The sequence below is a fragment of the Ambystoma mexicanum genome, chromosome 14 (genome assembly GCF_040938575.1).
Source record: "Ambystoma mexicanum isolate Mex_15411 chromosome 14, UKY_AmexF1_1, whole genome shotgun sequence".
NCBI lineage: Eukaryota > Metazoa > Chordata > Amphibia > Caudata > Ambystomatidae > Ambystoma > Ambystoma mexicanum.
The window spans coordinates 297,784,596-297,811,374 of record NC_090940.1 but is presented as its reverse complement, the minus strand read 5'-3'; the positions used below and the strand labels follow the sequence as shown (position 1 = coordinate 297,811,374).

Here is a 26,779-nt window from a genome sequence, read left to right as displayed (position 1 = left end):
AATGCCTGAATACCTAATGGCGTGTTGTCATAGTAAGGTTTACCCTCCCAAAACTACCCAAAGTGTCAATTGTGAAAACCTTTATGATAAATATGACAATGATATGTGTAGGGGTCGGGGAGTTTATACAACTATTTTTGATAGTTATTATTCTACATTATTTCTGAAAGTTATAATTCTACATTGTTTTAATTATCAAACCAAGAATCAACCGCGAATTCCTTTGAAAGCCTCTCCTAAATGTACATTCTATACATCAGTAAAATAGAGTGAACTAAATGATGTTAAAATTAATAAGAACATTGGGGACTTCAAGCCCCATAATGCTCTTAGTACTGAGACGAGAAAGAGGGGCTCATAGTTGCAGAACTGTAGTGTGCAGTCTCGTGGTTGTAATGACCCACACCGGAGTGAGACGTTCAAACATTTAAGGGCCCTTCAGGAGCAGGCTATTGGAAAGAAGCAGTGGAACAGCAGAAGCAGGAGGGAGAAGGAGCCATCGGAGCCACCGCTGTGTTGCAAGCTGGACGTCTCGTTGCGAGAGTGGCAGAAAACAGGAATTCTGAATGCAGAGGACGTGCAGCGGGAAGCAGCACTAAGACTAGCTGCTTTGAGGGAGAGAGAAGCTCTCCTGGTCCAGCATCCTACTCCGGTGGTTGGAGTTCACCGAAGTACGTGCAGAGCAGGCAAAGCACCCTTTTCAGGAGTCATGAGCAGTGGGAGTGTTACTGGAGCTGATAAGCGCCCGGATCATCCTGCCAAACGAAGAAACTAAAGCAACAGGTCCAACAGACGCATGGAAAGACCAGTGAGTTGGTCTTCGATAGGTAACCCCGTTGGTGCTCCGAAATAGACTGCTAACTCAAAGTAAAGCTTATGAATACGGAACTGTTGAATTAAAGCATTTTTGGCACAACTCTAAGTTCAAGAGAAACAGAGTTCAAGAATATTGTAACAACCTTTTCCAAAGTAGAGAGGGAACAATATTTGAGCACAATAACTAATCTACAGACAGGGAGAATACATATAAGAGAAAACTATAACCTGTATTGCTTAAGCCAAAGAAAGGCAATTATAAATGTAAAGGGATACCACTTTTCTAATAAGGGATACCCTGAAAGGAAATATTGTAAACTGCATTACCAGCAATTAAGTGATGGTGTAGAAGTAAACCTGGGATGACATGAGCAAAGCCTTCCTTACGTGAATCATAAAGAGGAAGAGAAATGTAACCTGCATTGCCTGTGGCAAATGACTCAGTGTGAGAGACATTGTCAATTTATGCTGTATCCTTATGAAAGAAGTTATGAAACCCTTTGCTCTTGTTGAAAGTCAAGATTTATCCAAGAAGACGTTTTTGATTTACTTTGCCCATTGAGGATTTAAGTGTGGAAAGTCTGAAGCTAAACCTCACTACAGAGTACTAGTAGTAGGAGTTTTATCCCGGCAGGCGGGTAGATCAGGAAAGGGAATATTAGGGGTTTGTCCTGGGAGGCGAGTGTACCAGGAAGAAGACAATTTGAAGTACTACAGTGTGGTAGAAGGCTGTGGTTGAAACAAAGTGGCAAATCCACTAAATGTGGTTGATAAACTGTTCTAAAACCACCCTGACAAAACTCTGTTGCTTATGAATAAAAAATGTGAATCGAGGAAATGTAATGGGTATTCAAAGAAGAGAATAATTATATTGACTACTTATTGGATGTGTGAAGACCAAAGTCTTTCTGGTTGTCAAGCAGAAGTTTGTGGAAACTTTGATAATTATTTTGAAGAGTGAAGAAATCTATTTGCGAATAAGACATTCCATGTGCCAAGTGAAGGACTTATGGAATAGAACAAACTTTGTGTTGTACTTGGAGTGGAACTTGTCTATTTAAAGGAACTTTCTTGATTTAAAAAATAAATGTTTTAAACTTGATTTAACATAGTGGCAGACATATTGCCTTCAACAAATTTTCCGTAGACAAGTATCTTACAGTATTACAACAAGTAAATATCACTTTTTTACAACAGTTTCGGGACTTAAATCAAATTATATAGGCCATTTTACAACACCAAGCATTTTACTGCGTTTCATCTATTCTTAATAAATAGTCCTGAAAAGGGCCAGATATGTCCTTTGGTCTGCATCAAGGCACAATCATTGAACTGTAACCTTACTCTCTTTCATTGACATAAGTCAATGCTTTGAGCCATTCGGCAACAGTGGGAGATGCATTAGATTTCCAGTACTTCAGTATGCATTTTTTGGCAATTAGACAACCCAAATTAAAGAGTCTTCGGATCTTTGATACTTTCACTTTCCCAATGTCTCCCAACAGATACTTGGGAGGAGGGGTGGAGGACAGGGGGCAGGGGTGAGAGTGTAGGTGGTTTATCAGTAATGTCAAATAACACATCTGCCACTTCTTGCCAGAATCAGGTGATCCTGGGGCAGTACCAATACATATGAAGGGAGTCCGACTCAGCCACCCCGCACTTCATACATTTGTTGCTGACACTGGGTGTACGAATTTCACGACATGTGCAGGAGTATAGTGTAACTGATTAAGTATTTTCAACTGTATGAGTCTGAACTTTACATTCAGAGAAACTTCTTTTGTCAAGCGGCACCAACGTTGCCACTGTTTATCTTGTATTGTGCTGCCCAAGCTTTTCCCATTTCCCTTTGGATCCTTTAGTGGACCCTTGACTTATTTGGCATGCTTGGTATAGTCTAGATATAAACCTTCTAGAATATGTTGTGTATTAATATTTCTATTGGCCCACAATTATGTGGGTCTTGAGGAAACTAGGGCCACCGGTGGTGGACTGCCGAACTAATCCTAAAATATTGAAGCAACCTAATGGGGTTGTTACCCAGCTTAGCCACAAATTAAGTGTAACAAATGTCCCACCTGGGAACAGGTCTAGTAGGGTCATATCTCCCTCAATGTCCCACGTGTTTTTAATGTCCTTGTGATACGTCGGGGGGAGCCCTGGACAGTTCTATAATGGAACTAGTCTGCAGTATGCTGACAGTACACCCAGTCTCTTAAACAGTCTTGACCATGCATTCACTGTTGTATGGACTGGGTCGAACGAGCACGAATCTCCATGCTTATCAGCCAGAATGATCGATTTTAGGTTCGTATGTAAAGCACTATGTGTCTAGGGCTTGGTGCATTGGGGTATAATTGGTAGAGTACCAATCTCCTGTGAATTGTGCATGCGATACCAAATAATAGAGCTGTAAGGTCGGCGCCGCTAGGCCACCTTGTTCGAATGGTTCAGTCATCCTCTACCATTTAATTCGTGGAGTTCCTGTACCCCATACATATTGGATCACCAGCAATCGGAGTTTATAAAAAAAATTCCCGTCCTGGCCACACTGGAATATTGCAGAAGTAATATAGCAATTTGGGGACCACTACGATTTTTCTGAGTCACAAGAGCCTGCTGTACATCGACATGGGGAACTTTGCCCATAATTGTAGTTTAGTTGCCATTGTATCTAAATATGTTTCCTGATTGTCAGTGAGTAGGGAGCAGCATGTACAGGAAATCAATATGCCCAGGTATTTAAGTCTATGCGGGACCCAGCAGAATCCCAGCTGGTATCTGTGTAGCGTGAGTCAGCGGGAATAGTTCAGATTTTGATTTGACTGACTCTGTATCTGGAATATGTCACGAATTTACAGATTTCCCCCATCATCAGAGCCATGTTTTTTTCCTGCGTGCGTAATATATAGAAGGGTATCATCCGCATATAATGATATTATCTGTGGTGGACCCGCTATGTGGAGACCTCTGCGTTAGTTTTTGTCTACCCTTCTTCGTGCAAGGGGTTTGATCGTTAATGCAACTAATAACTGGGATAATGGGCAGTCCTGCCTTGTGCCTCATCTCAGAAAGAAGGCAGGCGAAAGCGTGCCATTGGTGTGTACTCTGGCGGTTGGTATGATATATAATAGTTGTATAAATTCTATGAAATGGTCTTCCAGCTGCATGCAGCGTAGGACAGCGAAATGAAACTGCCAGGAAACAGTCAAACGCTTTTTCTGCATCGAGTGAGGCTGCTACTGCCTTAGCTTTAGGGTTTATTTGGGATATGATGCCAAACAGTCTCCGTAGGTTGAACGCGGTTGAGCGCCCAGGGATGAATCAGGACTGGTCTGGATGCACCAGCGATGACATGTATGGTAATAAGTGGGTTGATAAAACCTTAGCAATGTTTTTTGTGTCAGTATTAATCAACGACAACGGTCTTTATGAAGCCATGTCAGACGCCGGTCCGTTAGGTTTTAATAGCACCGTAATGACAGCCTCTGAGATTGTGGGTGATAACTGACAGACCTGTAGAGACTCTTCCCAAACCAACAGTAACCTAGGTACTAGTATTAGTCTAAGCTTCTTATGCAGTTCGATTCCTATCCCGACTGGGCCCGGGGCTTTCCCGGAAGAGAGGGTCATTATTGCTTCCGTAATTTCTTCGGTCATGAATGTCTGAGTATTTATTGCGTCTCAGCAGGGAGGCACGGTAGTGGAATTTGTTCCAGATAGTGCAATAAATCTGTCGGTATATTCATCTGCATTGGTGTATAGTACTGATGAAATTTGGCATTTATTTCTTCATGTGTAGTTAGCATGTTGCTGAAATGCCCTCTAATACCAGTGATGTGTTGTGTCCCTTTTTCTCCCTTGATCACCCCCGCTAAGAAGCGACCCGGTCTGTCTGCTTCCCCGTATCGCCATGCCTGGATGGGATTATGTAGTAGTTGGACCTCACTATCAGCCAGAACCCACTAATTAAGACCAGCAGTGCTTTGTTCTGTGTGGTGCCATATTTGTTTTTCGAGTTGCCTCAAATCTGTTTCCACAATACCAAGTTCTTTCCTTGTTGCTTTCAGACCACCGAGGTCATTGAAATCATTTCTCCCCGCAGCCATACTTAAAATGTTTCCCAAATAGTGCAGTAATGGGATACAGATTCCTTGTTTCTCTGGAAGAAATCCTCAATCTTGTCACATAGTACATTGAGGACATTTGCATTTAATAAACATGCGGGTGGCCTTCTCCAAGATGTGCTGGGAATACCAGGACCCTCCTATTTTACCAATAGTGTCACCGGTGAGTGATCAGAAATAGTTCTAGGGTATATCATGCACTTTGGTACTTGTGCCATCAGCCCCAAAGAGACCAGCCAATAATCAACCCTGGAGTGCGCATCATGGACCGACGAATAATAGGTGTATTCACGTGCATGAGGGTTACAGTCTCTCCACACATCCACCAATTCCATTTGCAGCATAATTTGTCTTATCAAGCGACCTGTGTTAGTTAGGCTGTGCTGAGTATCTCTTGAACGGTCCAGGTCACATTCCAAGATGGTATTGATGCCACCTCCCCATTAATCAGGGACTGGTTCCCCCAAGTAGGATCGCCATTATCTGCTCGTAGAATTTGGGGTTGTTGAGCTTGTGGTCACACGTATTAACCAATAGCACATCTACTCCCAAGATCTTTCCCCATAGAATCACATATCTCCCTAGCAGGTCTGTGCTCCGCTTATCTTCCTGAAAATGTAATGAGCGGTTTATAAGTGTCATCACTCCTCTAGCCTGAATTGAGTAATTAGTATAATCCCTTTGGTTCCCCCATCTGGGTGCAAATTCCTTATTCAGTGCCCTCAGGGCATGGGTTTCTTGTAGCATTGCTGCTTTAGGGGAATGGCAGTTTATATATGCCAATACTTTCCTTGCCTTGATGGGGTTGTTCAGGCCACGGACATTCCATGATAGAAAGGGAATCTCGTCACCTATAGCGGCCAATTTACTTCATATAATGACCGTGTCTTGTTTGTATAGTTAACAGGGGTTCCATTCTTGTGTTTATTTGGCGATACGCCTGCACTTTTTAAAAAAACATATAAATATAACTTCATAATTATTCAACATTTGGTGATCATATCCATCATTGACCCCAACTAGATGGACATCTTCTCCCCTTCCATCATCCCCAACTTGACGATGCATCGCAAAGAAAATTGTGGAAACCTCCTAGGGTGCGCTACGAGTAGCAAAGCAGCGGTGCAGTCGGCTGCCATGTGAGCAACCGGTCCCAAACATATTAGTATTGTACACCAATGTGTATATGTGGCAGGTAGATCCGAGTCTGCATCAGTGCCATCCAATCGGCAGCCTCAGCATTCACCTCGTTGTTATGTGGTTGAGGATTGCGATTCTGATCGCAGTCGTGACCCAGAAGAGGAATTGTGGCCTCCACATATGCCATAGCCTCGTATGGATTCTCAAAGAAATGTGCTCGACCTCCGTGTTGGATTCTGAGCTTAGCCGGGAACAGCAGGACGTACGGACTTGTATAATTCATAATAGTTTCTTGACACAGACATAGGATTTACGAGGAGCTTGTACATTGGCTGCAAAATCTGGATATATGTGAATTTCATGAATCCTAGCGAAGCTTGCCTTGTTCCCTGGAAATTCGCAATATGAGGTCCCTCCCTATTACGATAATTTTATAGCCTTGCTACAATGGTGCGAGGGGGGAGCACCCGGTTTAGGGATAGGAGTTAGTACTCTGTGGGTCCTTTCCACCAGGAATTGTGGGGAGAACTTTGTGGGGTCAAATAGTGCTTTTAGTAGATTCTCCGTGAATGTTTCCATGGAGCCCCTTGCATGCCGCCTCCTGTATTCCGATTACCGAACATTATTCTGCCTTGAACGCGATTCTAAATCATCACATTTAGTATGAATCTTATTGACCTCCATTTTCATTTGAATTATGTCGCGGTCATGTCCGTCAACCCTGTCCTCTGTTTCACCAATCCTGGTTTTTGCTTAGTTTATGCGACCGCTTTCTTTCTCTAATTTGAATTTTAATGAGCCAATGGTGGATACAATGTCGCCCAGCTTCATATTCACAGCCAGAAAGCCGCTCTGCATTGCTGCTAATAAATAGTTGTTGTGATCATCACTGGAGGTCGAAGCTTGATCGTCGTTGATAATCAAATTTACAGTTCCCGGGGCTCTAGCAGGGGTATTGGCCCAGGGACTCATTCACCCTTTCTTTTTACCTCCAGTTCCTTTTGTCATCTTTTCCTCTTTAGTAGGTGTTGGCGTTCTGGGGTATTATCTGTGAAGTAGGTCAGATGGTTGGTCACCAGGAATGTCTGAGGTGGATGTAGCTTGACACTGTTGGTCTGTAATTGAGTCAGTTGCCCAGTGATTTGGCATACCTCCTCCCACAAGGTGCCACTGTGTGTTCAGTGGCCAGGGAGCCAGGGAGCACAGTTAATCTTTAATGCAGTGTGGACAGAGTGGACGTGGCTGCAGCGTCTGTGCTCTGGCCTGAAGTAATGGACTCTGACTGTTGATTTGATGTGCATTGCAGACTATGAATGACGCCTAGTCCATGATCTATTTCCAGAAGACGGGCAGAAAAATAGGATTATATACACCATGGATCTGGGGTCAGCCTAGTTTAAGTCCATTTTACACAATATCCAGGAGTCAGAAAAGCGCAACAGATGGACCATCCACTCGAGCGAGGGGGGTAGGGTTTGTGGGAGTAGAGAGCATGGGGCTAGATAGGAGAGAGCATAGGTAGGGTGTCTGGGGGTATAGAGAGGTGCAGTGGGTGGTGTGTAGAGAGTGGGGAAAGGGTGGTGGGGGTAGAGAGCAAGGGGACGGGTGGTGGGGTAGAGACCGTGAGGGTAGGGCGGGTGGGATGTATGGTAGAGAGAGAGTGGAGGGTGTGTGGGGAGGTAGAGAGTTGAGGTTGGGTTGGTGGAGGTAGAGAGGGAAGGAGGGGCTTGGGTGGGGGTAGAGAGGGGAGGGTGCCGGGTGGGTGGGTGGGTGGGTGGTTGTCGAGAGGGTGGTTGGGTGTTGAGAGGATGGAGTAGGGTGGGTGGGTGAGGATAGTTGGTTGGGGCAAAAAACATGAACAAAGCAGCCATGGGAAAAGTATCCCAAAGAAAATCCACCCAGCACACATAATGGGATTTGGGATTGGTGGGGATAGAGAACGTGGCAGTGGGGTAGAGGGAGTGGATGGTGGTAGAGAGGCAGCCTACAGAGCACAATAACAGAAATGCTGTCAAAGTAGCCCAAATGTCTTTGAAATAGGCTGCAATAGCCCAAAAGGAAATCAGTTTGCAGCTTGGAAATTGAAATCCTAGCACCCGACTTGCTAATTACAAAGCTGCTAATAGAAGAAAATATTGTTAGGGAACTCTCGTTGGGTAGTACAGTGGAGGAGTTTTGAAAAAGAGATTTTAGTGATTTAGAAGTTTCATTGTTGTTTGCTTTGCCAACCAGATATTGTAAGTTCCAAACTTCCTTTCCCTCTCTTTCTTCTGTAACAATGGTTTCGGCAATTTTGTGGCACAAGCGCCACAAAACGTCACCTAAACCAAAAATGTTGGGGCCACGTATCTGGGACCGTATCAGACCGCAAATTGTTCAGTTGTTTTACATTGCTTAGATCTCCAGTTGGAGGCAGTTGTGCTGAAGCTGAGTTTAGATCCCAGCTCCCCTGGATCCAGGTTTAGCCTATTAGCTATTGCTTCTCTGCCAGTCCCCTCCAGGGATCTCTTTGAGTTAGCTTTACTGTTAGGAAAGATTCTCTTTACTGCACCTTTCCTTCCATCTTTAAGGAACCCCCAAACTTTTTGCTTTTATTTTTCAATCTGACTTGTACTTTTTGCGGTACAGTGAAGCCTTAAGATTCACTGTACTGGCCTTTGCTCACATGTTATGGGGAAACTGATGTGTCCATAAGGCGATCAGTACTGGGAAACAGTGTTTCCCTTTTCATCTTGTGACTGTGTTGCTACTTGTGGTTACTTTTGTATCACACGTGGTAACTTTTTATCATTGCACACAGCAGTTTACACTGCAGTGCAACGGGGTTCATTGTTGTTTTGCCCTAGACTAACACTCAAAGGATTTTGTGGTTATTCTGAGGTGCTTAAAAGATGGGCTGGTGGCAGCAGTGACCTTTCCCCAATTTTTGGGGAATTTCGTTTTAGCTTAACCGCGTTTGGCTACTTACTGTGGCTACTGGCCAAACATGGCCGTGCCACGAGGTTTTTCGTCCATTCTTTTTGCATCTTGTTGTTTAGCCTTCTTCCTGGCCTCAGAGGCCAGAAAGATCCTTATGAAGACTTGCAGTGCCTGGGAAAGCAGGAGCTTTTGGCGTGCTACGCGAGGGCTTTGTGTGTTTGCAGGCAGGATGTGGGATGGGTCAGTCTGACCCCAATCCACATCCTGGTTTCTGTGTGTCTGAATGGTATGCATGAGTGTTCCTGCCAGTGGACCTGATTGGACCACTGTGGGGTTTGTGTGGGCTAGTTCTGCCATTGGCTAGTGAGAGTTTCGACTCCTACCTGGCTTTAGGATAAGAAGAGGGCCCCTGCATGCAATTCTCAGAGATCCTGGAAGAACCTGAAGGAGCCAAGAGTCCGTCCAGCTGAGAAGACCCACAAAGAAACCTGTAACCTGTCTGAAGGAGGCCTGGCAACCAACTTCTGCTGCAGTCCTGGTGGAGCCCTGTCTGTCTCTTGATCTCCAGTAGGCCTGCAAAGGTGCTACCACCCCTGGATTGGAGGGACCATCCATTCCCGAAGCCTACTCGGTGCCCAACGCAAAAACTGCCTTCGGAAGTGCCTAGGAATCGTCCTGTGGCTGACGAGCTTCATTTTTGGTTTGGGCTACTGGGTTATCTTCGTTGCCGTTCCGAGTTTCTGCCTGAAACTTGTCACACCCGCAGCTGCCACTGCAAATACACCCTCTGCGAAATGTCGGCGTCCTAGCACCAAGGGGACCCAAGAAAGACCGGAAAGTCCGACCGCGGCTACTGAGTCCTGCTGCATCGCTGTGTGCGGCATGCACAGTCCGAAACCTGCTTTTCTGACCCGCCTCCAGTCCCGAGAAGTGCGCTGCATCGTTTGTTTCTGCATTTCTTCATCAAGAGTCTTTGCACCAGCAAAAGATCTTAACCAGAGAATCACTCGAACCTGCAACCTGTGAAAATCGTGGACTGCGGAATTTGGTGGGAAAAGCAAGCCAGGACACCCTTCCTTTGTTCTGGAAAGTCTTGGGACGATTCGGAGTGAGGGCGTAAGTTATTGAGTTTTTAACATACCCCTACATTCCCATTGTAAGTCAATGGACTTACAATCCTCTTTATCTTAAACCTATTGGCTTTGCCAAAACTTGCCTTGGCAAGACTTCTAACTGTTGGGGGGAATTTTGGACATTGTCTATCTTGAACCCTGGCTCTAAGAATCCATCACTGGACCCCAGAGACCCTAGCTACATTTTCTCCTGCCTCCTGAGTGCTGTATCTTTGTATCCCAAACAATAGGGCACAAGGCCCCAGGCAGTTTAGGGTTGGACAATATTAGCTAGGGGTAAATTCTCTGTGAACCTGTTTGTGTGTAATACTCGCCTATTCATTCCCTTGCAGGAGTATTTTGATTTGTATTATGCATTTGAACCTGTGATTGTATATATGTATTTTTTATTATTTTTTTATTTAAATCAGCTTATTACAAACTTTTTTAGAAACACATCTTTAACTCCTCTTCAAACTTTAGTTTTCAAACTTTATCAAAAATGAGTCCAGCTCATCTAAAAAAAAAAAAAGGTTGGTGCAAAGGTCAGTTTTCCATCCTCTCCATCATGGATTTTTTTCCACCAATCTTCCTCGCTGTACGTGGAGAATTTTGAGAGCTCTGTGCCCAAAAATGTAGTTCTCATTTCTTTCAATTCCAGGCATGAGATTATCAGATGTTTTAATGTCTCTGTTTCGCTTTTACAAAATCGGCAATTAGTTTCTATTGCCTCTCCTTTACTTTTTCTCATGTTTTTAATCTCGGACGTGTGAAATGGGTTCAGCCTTAGTTTTAGAAACATTTTTCTTCTCCTCGGGCAGGGAAACTTTTTTAGGTACTTGGGTATCACATTTAATGCCTTACTTTCCCATGCATAATCTTTCATACACATATGGGTTGCCTTCTGGTCGACCGTGTTGATCCAGTCAGTCTCCCATAATTTTTTCTTTACTGCGTTGGGATTTTGTTCCAGCATCTCCTTTGTCGATACCAGTTGAACTAAGATATTTTCAGTTCTTTTTCCAGATCTCTAAGACATCTTTTGGATTATTCGTTTTGTTTGATCTCAGTATTTCATATTGCAGAGCGCATTCTTTTTCAATGATCTTCCTATAAATTAATAGAGTATTCCATTCTACTCTCGCATTAATTGATAGCAGACCCAGTTCACATTTGATACAAGCGTTCGGTGTACTTTGAGGCATTTGCAGAATCCTCCTCCAGAACATCACTGGGACCATAAAATGTAAGAACATCCAAACATTGCCTCAGCCCTGTGAATTAAAGCAGGGATTACTTTTGCTTTATAAAAATGTATGATGGGCTGATAAGATAAGAAAATTTGCCATATTTTTTATGAAGCATTGCTCCTTGCACTGAAAATTTTATTTTTATTTTCTTCACCATCGGTTCATCCATTATACTAGCACTTATTTGTACCCCTAGGTAGGTCACCTTGGTCGAACACTGAATAGTCTTGTTTTCCAGGGTCCATCTTGGTCGACCTTTCTTTGATTGTTTGTCCTTTTAAATCCGATAGCTGGACGATTTTGGGTTTTTAAGCATTTATTTCCAGCCCATTCAGCTTTATGTAATTTGCAAGTGCTATTAACTTCCGCTAGAGCCCTATTGGGGTTAAGTCTAGCAAGACAATATCATCAGCATATAATAGCCAGCTTATATGATTCCCATTTATTTTGGGCGGAAATGCTGAGATTTCCTCTAGAGCCTCTCCCACATCTGCAATTAGTAGTTTAAATAGGGTGGATCCTAGCGGACTGCCTTGTTTTACACCTCTTGAGGTGTCAATCTGTTTTGTTAAGGTTCCACTTTGATCAAGCCGGATTCTGATATTTGTGTTTGAGTAAAGATCTTTAATTGCTTGTAACAGACTCGAGGGACAATTTAACTTGACCATCTTTTCTCATAATAGGTCGCGATTTACCCCATCAAATGCATGGGCTAAGTCCACAAAAGCCGCATAGATTTTTCTTCCGGTCCTTATAGATTCCATCTTTTATAGGTTTAGTATTAGGAGGTTCAGCCGGCAACCAACCCCCCCCTTACGAAGCCTGTCTGTCTCCGGTCGTATGCCCCTGCTTGATTGATCCATGAGTTTAGCTGATGTAATAGTTGTGTGGCAAATACTTTACCTATCACATCAAGCAGGGCTATAGGCCTGTAGTTCTTGGGGTCCGATCTCTCCCCTTTTTTAAAGATGGGGACTATAATTGCAGACTTCCATGTCATCAGAATTTTCCCTTCTTTCGTTATTTATTTTAATAGTGTTTCGCAGAGTTACGCCCATTTATCTGTATGTTCTTTCAGCATTTTATTTGTGATACCATCGGGCCCTGGAACTCGCGACGAACTGATGTTTTTTATTGTTGCCAGAATATCCTCTTTAGATATTTCAATATCCCAGCTTGAGGGGGAAGCCATTACCTCCTTTATCTGTTCATCTTGTCTTTCAAAGAGCTTAGAGTAGTGCTGTATCCATTGTTGTTCCGAGACCATGTTTGTTATTAGCGCCCCTTGAGGCGCGCCTACATTTTTAATTGTTTCAAAAATCTCTCAAATTTTGATTAGCCAGTGTTGCCATTATTTGTTCTGCGTCTTGTTGTTGCATTATGTGTCTGTGGCTCCGGATCCAGTTATTATATTGCGATTTCAATTTTCTCTTCTTTTCCCGTACTTCGTTTGAGACAATCTCCGGAGGGCTCTTATTCTTTGCCTCAGTTCTCTTTTTTTCCTTACTATGGTTGGGTCAAAAGCGTGAAGTTTATAGCAGTTTTTACCGCCGCTATTACTGGTTTTTGAGTACTTCTGAAGAAGTGTCATGTGCCAAATAATCTTGGTTTTGGTCTTGTTCTTTTAGTGTCTTGGTAAGGTCTTCAAAATTTTTATTATTCAATCTTAATCTATTTTGGCTCGAAACAATTTCTATGTTGGGAGTCCACTTTTTGGGCTTTTCATGTTGTTTTATCTCCCAATTTAGCTTAACAAGATTGTGGTCACTTTCTCGAGATCTTAATACTTCCAGGCTTAGTATTTTCCTTGCTAAAGACTCACTTGCATAGAAATAGTCCAGTATGAAATTTTGGGATCCTATTTCCCAAGTTGATTTTGGGGGAATATCCCCTTTTGTGCAGCCGTTGAGCAAGCACATCAGTGTGAGCTCCATTTCTTCAGACCATATTTTCCCCAATTCGCTTTTTTATCATGTAACAGTTCTTTGCAGGTTTCGTTCCTCTCTCTTGTATCAGGTCCATATTCAAATCTCTGCATATTATTACCTCGTCTCCTGGGTTCTGTATTTTCAGTTCGTCAAGGATGTCACATATTTTATCCACTAATTCTACGCCTCCTACTTGCTGGTGATACCAATATGTATTCAGTATATGGAGAGTCGGATTCCATGCTCCACCTTCCTCACCACATGTTATTGAGGTCAATTGTAAATGTGAATTGATATTTGTCGCCTTTTTGATATGTTGTAGACCCTTAGCTCGTTTTACTATGGTCAAAAGGCCAGCCATCGGACTGCCTTTTTTATTCATAATTGCCAGATTGAAGGCGATCTCGTACCCTTCCACACATGGAGAATTCACCAGCCAGGTCTCTTGTAGGCATGCAATATCTAGAGCCTGGAGTGCTTTCCAGGGATTGCCAAATAAATGAGCATGTCCCCTGGTATTCCAAGACCCACAGTCAATTCTTGGTCTATCTTCCTTCGAACATTAGCTTTGGCTTGAGGGGTGAAGGGCTCTTGGAATCCACGACCAACCATTATCGATTACCCCTTCATCGGTTGCTGCTTTTTCGCTGCTTGACGAAACTTTTTCTTGCAAATTCACTGCAAATGTTATCCTTATACGTTTCTTTCGGCATATGTCCTCAAGCAGTGTCTTCAATCTCCCTGTTATCTAATTCCTCATTTTCGTGCTTCTTTCCTTTCTTCTCTTTTGTACTTTCCATGTTATCAATCGCCCCAGTGGTATTCGAGCGTTTCGGCCTCAATCTGCTCTCAGGTTCGTTCTCCTCTCGTATGTCAAAGCCCAGAGTCTGCATCTCTGACCTACTTTCTAGTAGTATTTTTTTTATAACCTTTGAATCGAGATGGATCCAAACGGTGTCCATTACTTCCTCGTCCACAAATTCTATTTTCTCGTCGTTTGTAGAGATTGAATTGAGGTGCGGGATGTAGTGTAATAATTGCATGATGTTGTACCTGTTCAGGACCAACCCGTCATTCCTCGGGCTGCTTCGTTCCAGTATTATAGTTGTCACTTGTCTGAGAGCGATCGTTCGGCTTCCTTTTTTGCGCTTCTTTTCCTTATCTAAATTTGCTTTTTTTGTCCATTTTCTATTTCACACTTTTTTTCGCTCCGTTTTTTGTTGTCTTTTGTTGCAAATGTAGGTTTCAGTTGCCCTTGTGTTTCTCGCCTCACTTCCAGATTCAAACTTTTTTTTTCTCTTTTCCTCGATAGTCATGAGCCATTCGGTTGGTAATGTCTGACCCGTTTTTGAGACATTCTTTATGGGTGAGACGAAGACACAACTTCTTTTTGAAAGAGGCCTCTATTTTTTTTTTTTAACATTTTTTTGGAGATCGAATTTCTTAAGTGTCTGATTCCTCCATCGTCGCAACTCTTGCATCCAGTGTTTGTTGGCTCTGATCGGAGGGTTCCCCTTCGTCAGTTTCGTATGTTGAGAAGTTCAATAGTTCCTCAGCGGTTATTTCCTCTTCATTCATGTTCTTGCACCCACGAAGTTCCTCGAAAGTCAGGGAGGACTTTGTGACACTACTTCCTTTGTTCTTTGCTTCTAAATTCATTGCCTCTCGGTTTTCAGCGGGATCAGTTTGAATTGTCACTTTTAGAGCTTTTAGGTTCCTTAAAAACTTGCACGATCCTCTGGACATCTTATTTTTATTTTGTACCATGTTCTTTGTTTTCTTTTTGCACTTTCCCTTCTTTGTTTTTTCTTCCACTAACAGTTTTTCTTTCCCTTTTCAAAAATTCCATATACTTCACTTGATTTACCAGGATCTTTGACCCCTTTAAGAGTTTGGTTGGGGTCTATTATTTCTCCTTCTGCCATTTTGGACGTAGAGGCAGTTGCAAAGTCTTCCGCACTTGTCAGTTGAAGTTTATTTTTCCTGGATCGAAGTTTGTTGGTCCTGATTCTTTTGTTAGATCCACCACTATCTTAACAGGGTTTTCCGCTTGGTCACGCTCTTTTATATTTGTTGAGTTTGAGACCATGTTCCTTTGATTTTCGCTGGAAGTTAGGGTGCATTTTGGATCTCCCTCTGATTCATCTATAATTTTGTCACTGCCTTCCACATGCGGACAGGCGTCTTCATTGTATGTCCCCTCCTGTTCCTTTCTTTCGCCTTTTCTGGCCCCTTCCATAGTCTTTGTTTCAAAATTATCATTGCCTCTCTTGCCAGTTCAGCAAATAGCCTCTTTTCCTCCACGTTGTTTCTTAACTGCTCTTTAATCAATCTGTTTGCATCCTCATTTTTTTGTTTCTCATTTTTTAGTTCATGCTCCCATACTACCATATCCATTTCCATCTTAGTCATTTTTGACATCATGAGGGCCAATAAGGTGTTTTGGTCTTTGTGTTTCATGAAATTGCTTGTACAATTTTGTTAGGGGGGCCAACGAAATTCCCATTGCCGACATTATGTATGGTCTTAAGTCATTTGCAATCTTTTCCGCAGTATTTTGTGCCGTGTCTGCTTCATTTTCCCTTTGCACCTCTGATATAGTGCAAGTTTTATTATGGCTATTCCCTTGTTTCAGCCTTCTTACTTTGGGAAATTCTCTTTGAATGAAGGAGGAGTCGGAGGAAGATTCCTCTGAGGAGTCAGTCGCAGTGGAAGGTTCTAATGCTTCTTTTCCTAAGTGCAACATGGAACCTCTCTGGGTATTCTTGACCTGGTTATGTGTCAAATTTCTTTTCTGTGAGCATATTACACTCGGGTATGGGCTATATTCCAGTCTCCTTCTTTTTAGTGGCTGTTCTCCTTTTAGAGAAGGAGTTGGTCCTCATGTTAGTTGTAAATGGCATGTGCTGGTTCTCGGATCCATTCTTAGTCTTTCATGTCTGGGCTCACATAGGGTATCCTCATTTCTGTGGTCATTCCCTTGTTTTTTGGAACCTATTTGCCCATTTATTGCAATGAGGTCCATTAGCAGCTGGTCCGCGACAGCTAGCGAATCCCTGCGGCTCACCATTGCTTTTGGTCTTTCTAATTGTGTTGCAATTCTTTGCTCTGGCGCACCAAAGACCTCCTCTTCCACAGGTGTTTGTTCAGCATTATATCTAATTTCAGGAGATTTTTTTTGTTCTTTTTCAGTTACTTCTTCCGTATTTGTTTTTCTTGGGCAGTGGAGGGTGACGATTTCGAGCCCTAGGGACACACTTCTGTCATTGTTGCTCTCAGACCATGCCTCCGCCTCCACTGCCCTTTCCCCACAGTTACTCGGTTCACTGTGCACACGGCATTCCCCCAGCAGCCGTGTGTCACACGTCCGGTCAGGGGGAGGGCTCTTGCAGCTGTACAGCGACTCGCTGCACGAGTAGAATCTTGTAGCGGAATGACAGCTCTGCAAGGTAAAAGTTTGTGTCGTTTTAGTGTGGGGGCTTCGTTGTTACTTTTGCTTTTAAGCGGCTCATGTCCATCCTTGGTGTAGATTTCGTCCTCTGGTAAGGACTCTGCCTCCTCATTTTGTAACCGCCGCAAGGCGGAATAAACCATGCGGGAAAGCCCAAAGTTCACTGAGCCCTCTGCCGGACACAGACTAGGCTCAGCGCGCTGCTTCAGCGGGCTCACACCACGGGGGGCAACGCTGATTTTCTCTGCTCCATTAGGCGTGCCCCCGCATATGAGCGCGCAGCAGTTTCTGTGCGATGCTCCCCCTTCAACCTCCCCGCGCCTCTCACTCGCACCATGGGCTAAGTCATTTTCCCCAAACTTGAGCCGTATTAGCTTTTCAGTTTTGTTATCAGTCACTTGTGCTCAGGGAAGGGCCACTTACTTGGTGTGCTCCGGCCAAGGTCACACGTCTTTCCTTTTCTTCCAACACATCTTGGTTGGAAGGGGCCGTTCCCCCGCGCTTGATCTGGGCTCTTGTGCCGGCGGCCATTTCAGGAACGCCACTAGACGTCTCCACGTGGGTTTCAACACTTAAAGCAGTCTGCTCCATTGGGCGACGGACCGCTCTTTGTTCCGCAGCCGTCCAGCTACGGCCACCACGAACACCAGGAACACTCCCTCACACTATGCAACGCTCCACTTCTGAAAAGAGGTTTTGTAGTGGTGGTAGGATGCTCAGCCCAGCTCAATAGATAGTGAGGAAACACTCCAACCAACTCCAGTAGACAGCTTGGGGCTCCACAACAGGAACACTCTCTCACATTCTGTATTTTAGTTGGATGGTATTGGTTCATAAGTCTACATGCTTGTATTCATTTTTCTTAGTGTATTTGGCCATAATTAAATAACTGTTTTTTTATACATACTGTCTAAGGGTAATTTGTGACTCCCATTGTGTGACCTCATTGTGGACCCTTTACAATCTCACCCCTCTGAAGATCTTAGCCTAGAAAGCCTGTCACTGCTACCTTAAACTGGTTTGGCTACAGCTTCCCAGAGTTGCCCCTGTCACTATAGGTGGACCTTCTATACATCTGTCCACCAGGCCAGAGTATAGGAAATCAGTCTGAACATTTACCAAGCAGTAACATCAAGCTTTGGACTGCCATTTTTATTTCTAAGAAATCTGTAAAGATTTGATGGCTTAATTACAGTTGTAAATGTTCTACAGATGTAATAAAAATGTCTTGGCCGAGTGTGCCTTCGGGCACTTGATTTGGATCTGTTCCTTCCACTACAGTCCTGTTAAGAAAAAGCATTGACAAAGCAGTCAGTTTTGGCTTGTGTGTAGGTACTGTCATCATATGCCCAGGTACTCAATTCATTTTTTTCAAATGATTTATTTAGTATCGTATGGCCAGGTATTACCATTGTGCCAAATCCTAGCAAATGCCTATCCCTTGCCTAAACAAAAGACAAAACTGTTGGCTGTGTATAAACCTTTTTTAAGTTGCAAAATACTAACTTAAAGCCAGTGTGTCCCTGGTAACAGTCCCATATGTATGTCTGGTTGTCCTCTTTATAACATGTCGATTTTTCTCAACTGTATCCCATAAATGTCTTTTCACTGGACCCCTAGTGAGTCTTCTGCTTTGTATAGGGTATTTTATTATTTTATTAAAACTCAAAATGTGATCAAAATACAACTTTGTGTACATATGTTTTCATTTGACGATTGTTGCATCAACCTAAATTTCTTATATTGGTCTTCAGAAAAAGGGAGATTTTTGGAACAGATTTTACAGCATCAGGAATCACCTTTAAGCCAGTCTTCATTCTGGGAGAAGACTCCAGTAACCAAAACAAAAGTCAAAACCTTCCATGAAGGAGGCCGGTAAGTCAAAATATCCTTTCTTTTCCATAACTATTTGATGTGACTGTGTAAATGTATCTTTGTTGGCATAGCAAATCTAACCAATTGGGTTAAACCATAGTTCAATTTATTGTGTGGGCCCCAGAATATATTTTTATTTGTTTATTAACATTTGGCAATAAGTAACAGACAACCCGATTACACGCCCCTTCACCTCCCCCGGCCCGCATAGCTGCCACCTCCCGTAAACTCAGCATGCCATATTAAACTTCTAAAGAAGTCTGGGGTATAAGACTGGAAATAAATAATTAAATACTGGGATAAGTGTAACTGCAGCAGGTGGTTGTGTCAAAATGCACCCTATGCCCAGGGTATGCATCAAAACATCCAATTCAACAATTACGCAACTACACTTAATTTGAAATTAATCAATATTTAATTGGAATTACACAGCCGACACATATTTCGACAACAGGTCTTTTTACAGGCTTTGCTGTTTCTCAGCTTGACCCCACTTTTGGGAACTTACAGTGAACTGAATTAGTGTAGATAATTACTCTGCCAGTGCGGAAGACCACTGCCGTTAGCCGAACAACAACTCTCTAGAGTCTGGAAAAGGACCTGCACAGTGTGGTTGTGTAATTGTTGAATTAGATGCCATATTAAACCCCTAAAGTCAATACTTCGGCAGAAGTATCACAGTATGTTCAAAATCCTCACGTTCTGCGGGCACACTTGAAGCTGGTAGTCCTCCTGAAGGTAAGCCAGTACCTTCCCACGATCTTCCTGGAATTTCGTATAGTCCGCCTGGATGTTCTATGTGACCCACTCCATTGCCAGGACGTGTCAAATCTTAAATAGCCACTCATGGAGTGTAGGGGCTTACTTACTTTTCCATTTCAGAGCCATAATCATAGATTCCTTGAACTGTGCCTTCCCCTGCGCGGCTCTCTCCCTATCCCAAAGGCCCAGAGTGCACGTCCCCATCCCCAATGAAAGATCAACATTCAGCATTTTTTGATGGAGTTTTGCACCTCCTCTCAGAAGGGTTGTATGATCGGGCACAACCACCAGATGTGAGCCCAGTCCCCCCTCCCCATGCAGCCTCTCCAGCAGTCCGCTGATGCCTCTGGGAACATGGATTGAAGCCTCTCAGGGGTGTAGTGCCTTTGAGTGAGCACCTTGTACCATACCTCTCTGAGCTGAATTGACTGTGTTAGCTTGGGATTGTTGCCCCACAGAAATTCCCATTCCTCTGGCAAAATTTGCAGTCCCAACATTTTATCCCACTTCCCCATGTAGGGCCAAGTCCCCTTGGCAATTGTGGCATAAAGTGCAGAGATCAGGTGGGTGTCCCCCGTCTGAGATGTGATGTACTTCTCAAACACAGTGGACTGTCTGCTCGCTGCCCACTTGTTATCTGGTTGCATCACCCAGTGCCGAAGCTTCGGACAGGCCGAAGGCCAGCTTGCACTGCTCAAAAGATTTAATTTCTTGTCCCTGCATGATATCTGTGTCGCGTGCACCCTGCTGCTTCCCAGTTCCCAAATTCCCCCATTCCATTCCCAGGGTGAACTGTGGATTCCCAAAAAATGGCATGAACGGTCCGGTAAGGGCGATTCTTTTTTTATTTATTTATTTTAATTTTTTTTCCCGCCTCTGCTCCCTCGTTTTAGTCATCCCACACTACTCCCACCAGTGCTGTGATCTGGGAAACCCTCATACTAGCTGGGCTATCTGGCTTAGACAGCCACAACACCTCAGCCCGGGGGGCCGCACTACCGCTCCATCAATGTGCACCCACAATGTATTATCTTTGCCTGATAGCCACTGCTTTAACATCTGGAGCTGGGCTGCTTGATAGCATTGTCTGAAGTCTGAAACCATCAGGCCCCCCTTACTTCTCAGGCCCATCCATACCCGCAGCGCTACCCTAGGTTTTTTGTTTCTCAAGATAAAAGCGGAGAGTAGCCAATTAAGCAACCAAAAGAACCTTTGGGGGAGTGGAATTGGCAGGGCCTGGAAATACTAAAGGGATCGCAGGACTGTCGCCATCCTGATCGATGCCATCCGCCCCATCCAGGAGATCGTACTCCTTGCTCTCCCTGCATGATGCTCTGAAGTGGGTACACCATCCACAAGGCTTCATTTTCCCTGCAGAGTGCCATGGGGCACCGAGTTGTATGCAATGTCTGAGGAAGAAAAAAATGTACAAAGTTATTAAAATATATTTTGAAGAACTCTGCGTGTGCATCTAAGGGAGAATACTATCACTGCAAGGACACACTCCTGTGTGTCCCGAAGCGCTGTATGCAACAGGCCAACATATGAAGAACTAACGAGGCATTTGGCTGCCTAGTTATCACGGGCTCCTCGCGGCCCTTCCAAGATGGTCGCTTGCTCCAACTCACAATAGCCAGGCACCCCTTGTGGCTACTCAGAAGCCTACTGCATTCTGATTTGGGCAGGGCTGCCTTCTTCCAGACAATCAAGGAGCCAGTCCTTCACCGAATGTATGTGCTTTTCCGGGCCGAGGAGGGCCGCCAACTTATTTCCCTTCCTTTTTGAACCATGAAGCGTCCTCCTAATGCAGCCGGCTCCCATACGAACTTGGGCCCCTGTACCTCTTTCTTCTCTGCTGTTCGACCAGTGAGTGATGACTGAACGTTTCCACTGCCTCCTCCACTAACAAATCGGAGCCATAACTGCGCATTTCTCACTCTGCCTTCCTTAACCCACCTAATCTACCTCTTCCACACTGCTAGGTGTGTGTGCTTTTAACATCTTGCTCACCATTTTTGCGTTGCATTTTGTGCCCTTTGTGTCCCTTTTGTATCTACTAGACACATTTGCAAAACCATGCTTTCAGGGCGTTGCCAATGCTCCTTACACAAGTTTTCTGGAAATCCGCCCATGTTTTATTTTTCAAAAGTGTCAAAATGTACATGCATACAATAGTCATAAAACGTAGTCCTTGCTTGACAAAATCCATTCAGACTTTGCACAAACATTCATGGTTGGGTCTCTAATCTTTCTGAAAACGTTTGTCCACAGTCGTTAAACAGCAATAAAGTTATAAGCCATCTAAAAATGTTACAATCCCCCTCTCTAATTTAGCCACCTCTTGACAAAATCCCACCAAACTTTGAAAAAACATTTATTTCGAAGGGATTGTGTCCTCCGACGTATTCCTTATCTTTGATAATACGTTTCCAACTTGCCTGCCTCGGAAATGTTTTCTGTAGAGGGCGCTGCGCGTCGACGTCCGCCGAGTCGATGTCCCTCGACGGCCACCGTATCGCCGCCAACGTCACCATGCCCATAAATAGCCATGCGCTGCGTCCGTTGCTCAGTTCCGTTTTTCCGCGCTTCGTGGGGCCTCGGAACGTCGTTGCTCAGTTCAGTCAGGTTTAATATCTATATTCCTGATCGTTCACGATGGCTTCTTCGTCAGAACCGACGACGCCGCGATCCGGCTTCAAGAAATGTCGAGACTGCGGTAAAAAAATGTCAATAACGGATCCACACAGGGTCTGTTTATGGTGCTTGGGGTCCGAGCACCATTGTTCGGAGTGTGAGGACTGCATGTCCATGACGGCGAAAGCCCTGAAGGAGCGAAAGGGGAAACTCGAGGGAGGTAAGTCAGCCAAATCCTCCTCGAAGGTTTTGTCGGCTGAGTCGAGGCATTCATCTCCTCGCCCTCAAACACTCCCATTCTAGATCTCGAAGCAGCTCCCACCATTCGTCGAGATCTAGACACTCAAAAAAGAGACGTTGAAGGTCCCATTCCTCATCGTCTTCTGTGTCCCCAGAAAGAGTTTCCTGTCCCACCAAACACAGTTCTCAAGCTGAGTGGGAGGAATTCAGAAAGAAAATGTTAAGTGTCTTCGAGAACGCAGCCTCGACCCCCTCGAAGACAGCTGAGGGTGATACCCCGGGTGAAAAGCCCAAAAAATCAAAACGCCGCGAGTCGCAGCACCCGGCGAAACATTCCACCCGAGAGCGCCATGAGCCATCGGGTAAGAAGGCACTGTCTTCGACGCCGTCGTCGAAGGTTCCTTTGACGCACGGATCGGCGCCATCGACGCCGTTGTCGAAAGGTTCCTCGACACATCGGTCGATCGACTCGACGCCGATGAAAGAGAGGACCAAGGCTCCACAGCCAACAGTGATTTCAAGGGCCTCCGGCACGACGCCGAGACCGTCGTCAATGCCCTCAAGTAGGATCCCGATCCTCTCGAGTTCTTCGAGACCCCTTCCAGTTTTTTCGACGCCGTTTTCGGCGCCTTCGAAGCCGGTTACATCGGCGTCGACGACATCAACATTTTCTCGTCCAATGACGACGATTTTAGCTCCTTCGGCCCTAGAGATGGGCTTTACTCCATTTCAGAGATCAGAATACCCTGGTCTGTCTTCAATTTATGAAGAAGGAGGAAGACTCTGACCAGGAAACATTTGGTTTACAAAGAACCACACTGCCTACTGCAGAGGATTTCACCTCTGAAGAAAGAAGGCTGAAGGAACTACAGGAGTCACTTCATGAGGCAAGTGGACTGGACACTTCCCCAGAAGTGGAATTTGTAAAGCCAGACCCAGGGGAACATGGCGAAACACCATATAGAACCCTGATGGCAAGAATAATTGAGTTTATGGGTTGGTCTGCGCCTTCACCTGTTTTCCAACAGGATGATCTGACAGATATATTGGACAAAGGCCCACAGGAGGACCCGGTGGTCCCCTTCCATGTAGCCCTACAACGAAAAATTGCATCCAATTGGGAAACTCCCGAAGTTATCCCAGCAGTCAATAAAAGATTGTCGACAAAGTATAGGGTAGCGGCTGCTGACCCTGAATACCTGTCAAAACACCCGACCCAGAGAGCCTGGTGGTTCAAGCGGCAACTTCATCCAGCAGTAGGACTGCTTACCCTACTGTCACACAGGATAGGGATGACAAGAGGTACAACTCTATGGCAAAGAAGGTCTTCTCTGCCTGTAGTATGGTGTTGAAGTCCATCAACGCCACCTGTACGCTCGCCAGGATCAGCCACACACTATGGGAGTGTGCTTCATCGGCGGCTGACTGCATACTCGAAGGAGAGGAAAAGGAAGCCTTCCTTAACATCATTAAAGATGGCAAAGATGCCATGTGCGAATCACTTCAAACGGGCATCGATTCCGCTGACAGTATCAGCAGGGCCATGGCGGCAAGTACAACAATCCGCAGGCATGTGTGGTTGCGAAAGTCGGGCTTTGCCCCTGATGTACAGGCCAGACTTTTGAATATGCCCTTTGACGGCTCTTCATTATTCGGGAAAAAGGCTGATGACAGTCTGGAAAAGTTAGACTTCTAAAGCAGCAGCAAAATCTTTAGGAGCTGCTATCCGCCAAACTCCTTTTCGCCCCTCAGGAACCTCCTGGAAGAGGAAAGTCCTTTCGCTATTATTCCGCATTCGGGAAAGGCAGAGGACAGCCGGCTCAAAGGGGCCAAAGGAGATCCACCCAAGGTGGACGGGTCAAAAGTACTAAAACCGCAGCAGCAGGTGCCTCTTTACCCTCGGCATCTGCATCAGCCGCCCCCAAACCACTCTGAGGCCTTCACACACAAAACACCTGTAGGGGGCAGGTTAACTCACCATCTGACGGAATGGCAGGCTATAACGTCAGATGCTTGGGCGTTGGAGACAGTTGCCCAAGGTTACTGCCTACCCTTTCTACACATCCCTCAGAGTCATCCACCGGGGAACAGCTCCCTAAAAGTTCCAGATCCGCTCCTCTTGCAGGAAATTATGGACCTGCTAGAGAAAGGTGCCATAGAACCGGTACCTGTAGCGGACAGGAACATGGACTGGTACTCCCCCTACTTTCTCATACCAAAGAAGGACGGAGGACTGAGACCCATCCTGGACTTACGAGAATTGACCAAGTTCCTCAGGAAGGACAAGTTCAAGATGGTCTCAGATCCTTCAGGCCCTCCAGCCCCAGGACTGGCTGGTATCTCTGTACCTTCAGGATGCTTATTTCCATGTGCCAATCCATCTCAAGCACAGGAAATACCTGAGGTTCGCAATTGGCAACTCTCATTATCAATTTCGAGTTCTGCCATTTGGGCTGACCTCCGCCCCGAGGGTCTTCACCAAGATGATGTTGGTAGTGGCGGCGAGTCTAATGAGGGAAGGGATCCACGTCTATCCCTACCTAGATGATTGGCTGATCAGGGCCGTATCTTCGGAGCAGGCCCAGACCCAGCTAGATTATGTCTGCCTCTTCCTTCACAGACTGGGCTTCTCCCTCAATTTAAAGAAGTCACAGATGATACCATCTCAGAGACTCCAGTTCATTGGAGCGGTCATGGACACTTCGCTTGGAAAAGCCATCGCCACCAGAGGTGGGGGCTCAAGATATTCTACAGATGGTCACCAAGTTTCAAAATGCCCAGCGTCTCCCAGCCTTCGACTTTTTGAGTTTGCTAGGCCTCATGGCATCCTGCATCTTCCTTGTGCCAGAGGCTCGCCTGAGAATGAGATCTCTTCAGTGGGCACTGAGAAGTCAGTGGTCACAGTTCTCAGGGAGAATGACAGACCTCTTCAGGATTCCGGACAAGGTAGCCCACGACCTTCAATGGTGGGCCTATCCAGAGAACATCTTGAAAGGAGAACTGTTTTGGCAACCATGGCCGGAGATAACAGTAGTCACAGACGCCTCGCTCACAGGGTGGGGAGCCCATGCCAACGGCTTGACCATCAGCGGTCGTTGGTCTCCATCAGAGTCCAGACTACATATCAACCTATTAGAGCTGAGAGCGATCAGACTAGCGCTGAAAGCTTTCCTGCCATCAGTACAGGGGAGGAATGTCCTGATAATGACGGACAACACGGTGGCCATGCACTACCTCAACAAAAGAGGCGTAGGATCACTGCCACTGTGCAGAGAGGCAATGCAGCTCTGGTTTTGGGCATTTCGGGAAGGAATCTCTCTATCGGCAGTCCACATAGCCGGAGAGAAGAATTTGACACCGGACGCTCTGAGCAGGCAGAGCACAGTCTCCCACGAGTGGGAGCTAGCTCAGGAAGTCCTTCAAGAGATCTTCGCCCTCCTGGGAACCCCTCAGGTGGATCTGTTCGCCACAAGCACCAACAGGAAGTGCAATCTGTTCTGTTCAAGGGAATTTCCCCCGAGAGGAGCTCTAGGAGATGCGTTCGTAGTGGACTGGGAGTTTCCACTCCTTTACGCGTTCCCACCAGTCCCTGTTATTCCTCAAATGATCAGGAGGTTGAGAAGATTCCGGAAAACCATGATCCTAATTGCCCCGGATTGGGCCAGGAGAACGTGGTACCCGGACCTTCTAGATATGTCCATCTGCCCTCCAATCCGTCTTCCACTGAAAGAGAATCTTCTCTCGCAGAAGGGAGGTCAGGTTCTCCATCCAGACACCAGAACCCTCAACCTTCACGCTTGGCTTCTGAAAGGTTGAGGTACAAGGATTGGGATCTCCCTGATGACATCATGGAGGTGTTGCTTTCTGCCAGAAGACCAGCAACAAAGTCTTTATACCGCTGCCGTTGGAACAAGTTTTGCTGCTGGTGTAGGGAAGAGAATATCAACCCTTTTTCATGTGGTACACCAACGGTGTTATCGTTTCTACTCTACTTGGCAAACTCAGGCCTTCAAGTTGGCACTGTAAAAGGCTATCTCGCAGCGCTTTCTATCTTCAAGCGCACTGCGGAGGAACCATCGTATTTCAAAATTCCTCTAGTGGTACAATTTCTCAAGGGTCTAACTAATGTTTACCCTCCAAAACCATTCCAGGTTCCATTATGGGATTTAAATTTAGTCTTAAACTTCTTAATGGGCACTCCATTCGAACCTCTTCACTCGCGCATTGAGATTTCTCACGCTTAAAACTGTCCTACTGGTAGCACTAACATCTGCTAGGAGGGTGAGTGAGCTACAAGCTCTCTCCTGTAAACCCCCACATACAATCTGCCACAAGGACAAGGTTGTCCTACAGGTGAAGCCTAATTTCCTCCCAAAGGTGGTTTCTGAATTCCATATGACTCAGAAAATTACCTTGCCTTCATTCTACCCTCCTCCCCATCCGGGGAAAGAGGAGGAAAGGCTACACAGGCTGGACCCTAGGCGAGCTCTCAGCTTTTACATCAGCAGAATGGCTAGGATCA

The 26,779-nt window shown here is 45.1% G+C and overlaps 1 protein-coding gene across 2 annotated transcripts in view; it reads left to right on the top strand.

Moving 5' to 3' along the window:
* The window catches only part of KIAA0586 (KIAA0586 ortholog), a 2,241,463-nt gene that overhangs the window by 607,443 nt on the left and 1,607,241 nt on the right, over nt 1–26,779 (top strand). For both annotated transcript variants that reach the window (XM_069637413.1, XM_069637412.1), the window contains exon 9: nt 18,501–18,621. In XM_069637413.1, the coding sequence (XP_069493514.1) occupies nt 18,501–18,621 (121 nt within the window). The remainder of the gene's footprint in view (nt 1–18,500; nt 18,622–26,779) is intronic.